This window comes from Sinocyclocheilus anshuiensis, unplaced genomic scaffold (genome assembly GCF_001515605.1).
Source record: "Sinocyclocheilus anshuiensis isolate Anshui unplaced genomic scaffold, SAMN03320099.WGS_v1.1 scaffold3378, whole genome shotgun sequence".
Lineage (NCBI taxonomy): Eukaryota > Metazoa > Chordata > Actinopteri > Cypriniformes > Cyprinidae > Sinocyclocheilus > Sinocyclocheilus anshuiensis.
This window is the reverse complement of record NW_015540832.1, coordinates 55,223-65,140: the sequence shown is the minus strand read 5'-3', so window position 1 is coordinate 65,140 and position 9,918 is coordinate 55,223. Positions and strand designations below refer to the sequence as shown.

Genomic DNA, 9,918 nt, shown 5'->3' with positions numbered 1-9,918 from the left:
AACAGCACCATGCATGTATGTATAGTTTAATACAAAGGACCGAAAACCAATCACAAAGAGTAGGCTACTTTCTTCATTTAAAAACATGAGATACAGTGGGATGGGGAAAAACCGCCACAAAGTCTTTAGACATGTTTTTTAAAAGTTTAACTTGCATTAATTTTATATGGCTTTCTAAACATGCCGCTCTCTGACGTGAGTGCAACGCTGATAGATGTCCCTCTAGAAAATGTGATAAATATGCATTCTGTGTGAACGGCTTGGTTTCAGTTTTGACGTAAACAACATCTGCACACTGATGCTCTCGTTTTCCGCAATATATGAATGAACAACGTAGCATCGCCGCATCTAGTGGGTTCAACTGGATAGGCTAACAAAAGCATTCAAATGCAATCAATGACACATACATCGTCATCGCATCTCGTGCGCCACTGATAAGGCTGCCTGACGGCTGACGCAGACCTTCAATTCCCGAATGTGGATTTTTTTTTTTTTATTTCGACGAATATTCGAAATTCTAATTTTTTTTACAGCCCTACTCATAACACTCAAAAATATGTTTCAGATTCACTGGCCCTGAATCAGGCACGTTCTTAGGAGTGTACATAAAGGCCGGGACACACCAAGCCGACACCAAGGCAGCGTCGGACCAAAAAGCTGCGCGCGAACACACCGCATAGACTACAGCCAACGACAAACTAACACGTGAGTTCTGTGCATGCGTGAGAGGAATTAACTGTCTGTATCAGCAGCCATCAATAGTAGGCTATACATTCATCATTCAAAAGGAGAAACCGGAACAAAGATATACGAGATAAACGCAGACATACGAAACGTAAACAAAGCAGCGCTTGCTTACCATTTTGAATATCAGTAACGTTGATAACTTTAATCATTTTAAGCGGCTCATGTTGTTATGAAAACATTCGCGTATTAGAATGATTGGTAAAGATCACGTAACATTTAAACAGCCATCTGTCTGTACCGCCTTCATTTACGTGCTTGTTTTAATCACTTTCGCTTTAATTCTCGGGCACTGACTCGTTTGTTAAATTGAACATCCAATCAGAGTTCTCACTCGCGCCGATGGTCCTGACGCCAATTCAACATGTTGAATCGGACAAACTGCCGCTGACGTGAGCCCGACGAGTGGAACACACCAAACAAACTAGCCCGACCGTCGCTCGCCGTCGGCCATATGATGTACAAAGCAATAGAGCAAAACACATGGGTCTTGAAGCACTATTTTTAACTTGACACACTGTCTTAGAAACAACCCACAAGATGCTTAAAGACATCTGACTCTTCTTTCAGCTCCTTGAATTTGATATGGGGTATGCTCACTACAAAAATTAGGAATTGTTGACAAACCATGTCAACTTCCTGTGGGAAAGATATCCACAAACAAAGCGAGGGTCAACAACAATAAGACATTGAATAAAATGAGCCTGCATTTCTCTAAAACCCCAAACAAAGAGAAGTTAAAAAGGAGGGGGTAGTACAGACAAGAGGAGACGTTCATTTGTGCATTTCAGCAGTGACAAGAGACGGGTTGAAAATCAAACGGTGCCCACACACAGACCACTCGAAAAGGTAGCAGTCTCAATGTTTACTTAAAACTTCCTTAATTTTTTCCGTTGAAGAAGAACGAGAACTACCAGACTAAATTTGGAACCGAGTCTTAAGGATTAGGCGTCCTCATTGTTGGATGCATTAGCAGTTGCAACATTTCCAAAACATTAGCCTTGGTCTTGTGAGTCGTCTACACATATGGCGTTTTCCCCTTCCTGTCCCTCAAACCCCTTTTGCACAAGTCCTGGAGATCTGGTCTAAATGAAGCAGATGTTCTCCAGATGTTCCCCTCTTCTAAACATCTGTTTTAAAAAGCTCTCTGTTTTATCATAGTAAATTGGAGGCTAATCATGTTTGTCTAGAAGCGATTGGTCAGAGGGTCACAGTTCCAGACATCCCAGAAACTTTGCATACAAAAATTCAGTACTAATATAGCAGCTATTAAATAAATAGCGACAACTTGAATAGGACTTATCAAAAAGACACAATGTACTCCTTAAATCTGCCTTTTTAACTCCTCCTGTGTGCAGCCTGTGTCCTGTGGACAGGCTTCTGTGGCCAGGCAGATGAGTTTACCAGGCCGGCCCGTCCTCCACTCGTTCTACGCTGCCACACAGAGAAGGAAACCTTGGCACACAGGCTAACACACTAGCAAAGACTAAGATATATAAACCAGCTGGAAAAAAAGACTCCTTATTGGGAGTTTTGATTAAAGGGGTCCTATTATGCTTTTTCACTTTTTCAACTTTAGTTAGTCTGTTATGTTGCTGTTATGCAGTTTTATGCTGCGCATAAAAAAGATCTGCAAAGTTACAAAGTTCAAAGTGCACTTCAAAAGGAGATATTTTATTTAACAGAAATCACTTTTCAAAAACTACAACGAACGACTCGTTTGGACTACAACGCATATTTTTCAGGATTTGTGATATCACAAATATCGACGAATGGGACGAGACATGGTTGAGCTGCACTAGAGAAGGCAACGAGTGTTATCACTATGTCGGAGACACGCTAGCTTTCCCAAGGCAGACGAACTTAGAGTGGTTACAATCATCCGGGTTTAAATCGCACTCAAATTGATTTGATTTTGACGCAATATTTACACTGAAGCTCGCAGGCGGCTATGGTAAGGGGCATGACATTTCCCGACCAGGCGCCGAGTGCTGCCAATTACAACACACATTGACCCAGCTAACCAATCACAGCACATTTCGTATTTCAGAAGGCGGGCCTTCATTTGATACAGGAACTATTCGAGCCGTTCATGCCAGACTGGGGAGAGAGGTGTTGTAATAATGTAAAATATGTGAAAAATAATGTGTTTTTCGAACAACCTAGTATGACAGCATGTTCTAGTACACCCCCAAAACAAAATCAAGACTTTGTAAAAGAGCATAATAGGACCCCTTTAAAAATGAGCTTTCATCTGCACATTTAAAATAAAAACCAAAGTCATTTTCTTAATGTAACTCTCAGCTTGCAAGTTTTTGGGTCCAAAAGCTCTATGAGATCCCAAACGCAAACAACAAATGGTGCTAATATACACTCACAGTGTCTTGTAATACTGTTGAAAAATCATGATTCTAAACTTTATCTTTAAAGACGTTTCAGTTAGTGTCAGTGATTCTTTTTTTATGAATGGTATGAGCCAGAAGACTGTAGTGTACAATGTGAGTTTCTACAAAGCTTGGCTTAAATATGTGATATTAATAAACTGTGCTCATAAAAGGCTGTTGAAATAGTATTCTCAAATGATACTTGGATTCGGAAACAGTATTCGATACATCAAGACCTCAAAGCAGCATTGCAAGACTTTTTGTCCACTAAAATTCACCTTTGTTGTAAATCTCTACACGTAGAAAGTCTTCCATCTTTAAAATGACTGGGAGCACTGCAAACTTGACCCCAATCTGAAGGTCAACAACGCCTTATCAATTTAAAACACATCAAACAGCACAAAACCATGTTGACATAAATGTCATATCAAGCATGACAACGTTAACAACTCACTTTAGGAAGTATCTCTGGCCTGAAGGGGTCTTGGCCATCTCCCAGCCTGGGAGCAGCGGCACATCATCAGGTATTTCGTAAGAAGACTGGCGGAGGTGCTGAGGTGGGGCGTTTGCTGGAATCATGCTGCTCAGTGTGCCAGGAGAAACTGCACCCAGCTGCAGGGAGGCGGGTGAGGAGTGTGCCCTGATGTGCTGGGGCGTGAGAGTACCAGCAGTACCTGCATCCGTGCTGGCCTGTACAGGGATAGAGGATTATTTTAGCATAAAGAAGACATTTAGATTAGGATTAGATTTAAAGCAAAAAGGCTACAAACAATAAGTCTCTTAAATAGCAAAGAGACTTATGTCTAAACCTTAATAATTCAAAACACGGACGATGTCACATATATATACACACAAAGAAAAAGCACGCACACATGTGATTCTCAACCTATGTAACTCAAAGATGCCCTATTCTGAAGGTCATATACTAAATATTTGTATTAAAGGCATAATATGTAATTTTCGCCGCTAGAGGGCGCATATTCAAAATAAACAAAGACGCAAAGGCGTAGTGAGGCTGAAAGCCGTCGAAGCGAAACGAGGCCGCTGAACGAGTGTGACACACGGATCGAAAGCAGCGGAGCTTTTATTATCCCACAATCGACCGCTTCCGCTCCTTCCGGTCGTGCGTATGTGGGGGGAAAAAAGCAGCGCTGTTTTATCATACTAGATACGTTTGAAAGTTCTGTTATAAAGCTACTCTGTGCGGTCGTCACCGGTCTATTAAAATGCACAACATATTAAAGCGTCTTTGGTGTTTCCATGTTTTCTACAAAACAAAACCGGAAATCAAGGGCGTATGACGTCATTGGAAGGCGGCACAATGACTCTATGGACACGGTCCGTGTCACTAGTTAAAATTGCTTATTTCTCTGGATTTAAACATTCTTCGAAACATTTGGGATAATGTAAGTACACAAGTCAGCAAATTATATAACACTGTTCTAGTGGTTTTTGGATATTTTAATAAAAAAAATCTTACATATTGTGCCTTTAAGTTTTCCTCTTGTACTTCTGCTGAAATGATGACAGAAACTAGGGTTACAATGCATGGATACATTCATTAATCATGATTAATCTTACAATGTAATTGTTAAAGCATTGTTTCTTAGGCTTTTTGTTTTCTTTCCTCTCATATGTAACAAATCTGTTTTCCTGATGCCATAAGTCTTAAGTCCTCCACATGTAAAAATTGTTACTGTAAATCATTCTTTGTAACATTAATTACTCTAAACTAGCTTATAACATTACTAATAACTGTTTTTTTTTTTGCAATGTTTTTTTTAAAATCCAGAATAAGAAATATTAAGAAATTTGTTAAGCTATTTAAATAAAATGCTCTAAAATAATTTTTAAACTATGTGAACTTTGGAGGGTTATCGAAGTATAGGAAATGAGTCATTTCTTTTCCAGTTAATACAGGGAAAGTCAAAGGATAATAACAACGTATTTCCAACATGAATAAAACAGCATACATGGAAACGTAAATCACAAATGATTAAATTTACACAAGGGCACTGTTGTCCCTTTGAATCATAACTGAGTGTTGCTTTCATTAGTTTTATCAGCTCCTTTTAAAATAACAAAAAGTTAAGAAACGGACGTGGCCTAGGCTGCAGACTTTAGGAGGAGCTAAGTAGGAAACAGGCTGTCCTGGGCAACTTTTCAGCAGAATTTAAGATGTGCGCATGCGCAAGATGTGATTCCAAACCCGAGAAAACTTGATTACTTTTGTTGACAACTTTTTTCTTTTATTTTCTTTCTTTTTAATTCAGCTTTAAAAGATGACCTATTTTAAGTATATTCACTCGTGGAACAAGTGCTGGAAACTAAACACTATAAACCTCATATTGTTTATAAACAGTTTATCGCCATTCTTATATAAAATGAAAGATAACGCATTAAAAGTGAAAGTCCGTTGCAATGAACAAAACACTGAAAAGCATATTTCAGGAATGAAGTCGTATGGTCTGTGTTTTCTTTCGGCTGTTTAGAATAACACAACTAGCGCTGCTCCTCATCGCTAAAGAATCACTATTTTGAGTCGGTTCTTTTGAATTAACTGTATAAACCAAACGGGTTTGCAAATAGTCTGAATCATTTCGCGATTCAGTCTGAATCACTCCAATAGCTCACTCATGAACGGAATCGTTTAGACAGGTTTCACTCCGTAAAACAGTAACAAAATGTTTTATATAACACAGAACAAAAAAAAACGCTGGATGAAGTGTAATGTTTACCTATCATAAGCTGAAATAAAACCTGGAAATAAATCTTATCTTGTGAGAGTGCATGCAGCTAGTGAATGACTTTGTACTGTCGGTCAAGACATTTGAACCCACCAAGTATCAAAATACAAAGAGTACAGAATGATATGACAAAGTACCATGTATTACCATCACTTTACCCTAGTACAGCCACAGTGGTGGTACCCCTTTTTCAACTTCAACTAGCTCTAGGGGTGAATATAAGAGAGACACAACTCTTTTCTTCTGTAGATCAAACTTTTTGTTTGTTTGTTTGCTTATTTGTTGCAGTATAACTAGCTACTTTCCGAACGGTAACTTTCAGTTCAGCTATTTTTCCTGTGGAATAGTTGGTATAGCTTGCATAGGAGTTTAAGAATGATAAATGTCTGAGGAATATTTGTGTTATGACTATTCTATTCATTTTTAATATAATTTCTGTTTGTTATAAATTATGTTTGACATGTCATTATTATTATTTTACTTTATACTCTGCTGTCATATGAGGAAATACGTCCGCTTATGCACTTTATTGTTTATTTAGCCTTATTAACTGTATTTCCCCCCCTAATGCAGTGCTTACTGTTCTTTGCTCATGCAATAACAAATCTACATTGCCAGAGTTACACACTAAACGTTATAATCAGCAGAGACTGGAAAGGCTGAAAAGTCGTGGCCCCTCGCGCCAGTTGCAGTGTCAGGCGCAGGGCAATTTTGTGGAAATAGTTTGTGGTTTCTGTGGGGGTGGTCTCTTACTTGTCTGGAGTGGGACTTTGGCTCTGGCGGCTTGAAGAATGAGTCTGGCAGCTTTCTCATCCTCATCGGCACGGAGGGAGGGGTGATGGTGTTTTTCGGGTTCATCACAGCGTTAAAAAGAGCCTCCAGATCGGTCTCGGAGTCTCCCCGAACATGGACGATCTGATGGCCGGCAGGAGGGTTGTGCTGGCTCGGATCCATGACTCCAGATAAAACGTAGCTCTTCTTTCTATCCGACTGAATTGTTGGAAACAGGAAAATTGTCTGCAACCATAAAATGGCAAAAGATTAAATCCAAACAGCTCAAAGCTGTTTTCTGTCCGTCCGCTTTATTAATTATCCAAGTCTTGCGAAAAAAGTAGGCAACGCTGTGTTTTTCTGCTTCCCGAGAACACCCCAATAAATGTGGAAACGCGCATATCTACTCAACTCTGTCGTTTAAACTTCTTCTGAAGTATCCGAACTCTTTAAAAGCGCTGTCCGTGTGACTTTCCCACAAGTTTACGGCTCCTCTAACGCAGACATTGGTAATGACTGTACTGCGCATTGAAAATCACAGCCCTCTCACCAACCTAACTAACTTTTTTTTTCTTCTCTCAACTTCTGAAAGTTTGGGCAGGACATCAAACTTTACGAGTCATGTGACCGCTGACTCAGAGGGGCGGGGCTTAAGCAAGAGCCTTTAAAGCTACCAGATTTTCTTCTGTGCGGGGGCCCATGTATAGAGCCCATAAATATTTATATGTCAGGCATTAGTGTTTTAAGAATGATTAATAAAGTGTTTAAATATCTATTAGGGTCGTATATATCTATATTACAATTTATTTCAAGCTAATACATTTGTATGCATAGGCTATTTACTTTTAATCTGTATCATCAAATAGGTTTATGATAATTAAACAATCATCATGAGTTCATGACAGAGCGTTTTATTTATTTTATACAAATTGTGGTCATTCAAAGCTGATCTGTGTGGTTTTTAGAGTGTGTCACAATTTTTCATTCATATTTATGCCATGAAGTGTCACTCACCACGGAATGAATCTCATTATACAAATACACCAGTGAAGTTCAAGCACTCGCTTCTTTATGAATAAAGAAATAAATGGTCTTTCATTATGTAGAAAGCTGCAGAAAAGTAGTTCCATGCAGTTCCCATAATTGTTATGTAAATGAGCCTTCCCGGGCCATTGAGAAATCATTTTGTCAAGACTGAGCCCAGCTCTTTTCTCATACATTTAACATTGAGTGACTGATTATGAACCCCCTTTAATCTCCTGCGGGAACTGTAAGGGCATGATGAATGGATTCAAAACAGTTACTTTGTACTTTTCCCTTTTAACCAGCCAACCAATATCCAGCCCTAACACGAACTGCCTCTATATATAATTAACCACATTATGTGTGTGTGTGTTTTGTCAATGCCTTGTCATTTATTCTGCTCTGAATTATCTCCGTATTAAACTCTAATGATCATGAAGTGAATGCAGGGGAGACCAGGCTGCTGTTAGTTGTAACGCCATCATTTGTGAATGGTGTGAAATCATTACTGGACCATTACCCTCCTAATGTGACCTTTTGAAGACTCTTTTTTTTGCCATTTTGAAAGTGAAACGAGAGTGGTGTTGGATGACGGTATATAGGCCTATAGCTACAATTATTTTTGTACAATTAAATTTGATTACCATAGCTCAAGCATCAATTTCAAAATGTCAAACAAGTTACAGTAGTGTAAAGGGGTAGGTTGTTTTTGCATTTGACATTAATTTTCACAGTGTAGTGATAAATAGATTTTAATCAGCTTTATTTTGTAGCAGACAGATATGGAGATATTATATCAAATTGTTTGACATAGGTATCGAGCAAAAATCCACTGAGTTACCGATGTTTAAACAAAATTCTCCCTGGTTTCCTCCACAATGTGAAATTCTGATCAAGTTTTCAGCGCAAAATCATTCAGTCTCTTTTATTTTACCACAGTATTTGAAGGTTTGCAACAGTATTGTGACTTGACATGATACTCCAAATAAGTTGCTGTCTCTGAAAATATTATTTAATTTGATTGTCCTGTTTGTGTGTGTGTGTGTAAGATCATTAAAGAGTGGTAAATATCCTGAAATGACTGAGGCAGTATTTAAAGGTTTGTTCTGGGGGTTACCCTGCCCAACCCTGGGGGAGTCCACCCACTTAGCTGTCCTGAGGGTAACTCCATCATTTAGTCAACATGTCCCAACATCTTTGAGCCTGTGACAATTATATTTGAGCCTGCGACAATTGTTGACGTCAGTATTACACAAGAAACGGAAGTGTTATTGAACAAAATTATTTGTCAGTGGTTTAGGATTGTAAAACAGTAGGTCCTACATAAAAAAATATTGTAAATGTAATGTAAATGTTTTTAAAATTCTCCTCCCATCTTTTAGATCGCATGTCATAAATGGGGTAATTCCATATCTTTCATCTTTTAAATTGAGACAGCTTATTTGCTTTGTTAATAATCCACGTGATAATGTGATGATTATCCATGATAGCGGTGGAAATGCTTCCATAATCCTCATCTGAATGGAAATGGGAGCGTTTGTGCGCCCTCTATAGGTAAATGACAGATGAGATGAGCTAATAGACATTTTATTGTAAAACATTTGAATTCATTTTGGGCATTATTTAAAAATATATTGTCTTAATAATAAAATTACATAATATGTTCTCTCTGACATTCCTTTACCACCCAAAAAATGGAATGAAAATTTACTCACCCTCAGGCCATCCAAGATTTAAATTAATATGTTTAATCGGAACAGATATGGAGCAATTTAGCATAACATCACTTGCTCACCAATGAATCCTCTGCAGTGAATGGGTGACGTCAGAATGAGAGTCCAAACAGCTGATAAAAATATCACAATAATCCATAAGTAATCCAAATGACTCCAGTCCATCAGTTAACGTCTTATTTAAGTGAAACGCTGCATGTTTGTAAGAAACAAATCCATCATTAAAGCGTTTTAACTTAAATGACTTTTTTACTTATTCTGTAATATTAGCCTATTGGTTTTACGGCACTGACACTATCGGTATGGAGGACGAAACCTGCAAAAACAATAAATCAATAAATACACAAATAAATAAATAAATATGCAAATAAATAAATAAATGTCTGTATAAATACACAAATTATTGTTTAAATACATATAGAAATAATTAAACATGTGATGAAAGTAGGCAAATAAATAAAATAAATTGCCTTGACTGATGAAGTTAATACGCATGCGCAGGCAAACGCGTCACAC

General features: G+C 38.1%; 1 protein-coding gene across 2 annotated transcripts in view; it reads right to left on the bottom strand.

Annotated features, from left to right (window-relative positions):
* The window catches only part of LOC107687356 (transcriptional coactivator YAP1-like), a 64,646-nt gene extending 57,428 nt beyond the window's left edge, over positions 1–7,218 (bottom strand). For both annotated transcript variants that reach the window (XM_016484634.1, XM_016484635.1), the window contains exons 1-2: positions 6,629–7,218; positions 3,583–3,818 (exon numbers count right to left, since the gene is read on the bottom strand). In XM_016484634.1, the coding sequence (XP_016340120.1) occupies positions 3,583–3,818; positions 6,629–6,829 (437 nt within the window). In that variant the 5' untranslated portion in view covers positions 6,830–7,218. The remainder of the gene's footprint in view (positions 1–3,582; positions 3,819–6,628) is intronic.
* Between the last annotated feature and the right edge of the window lie 2,700 nt (positions 7,219–9,918).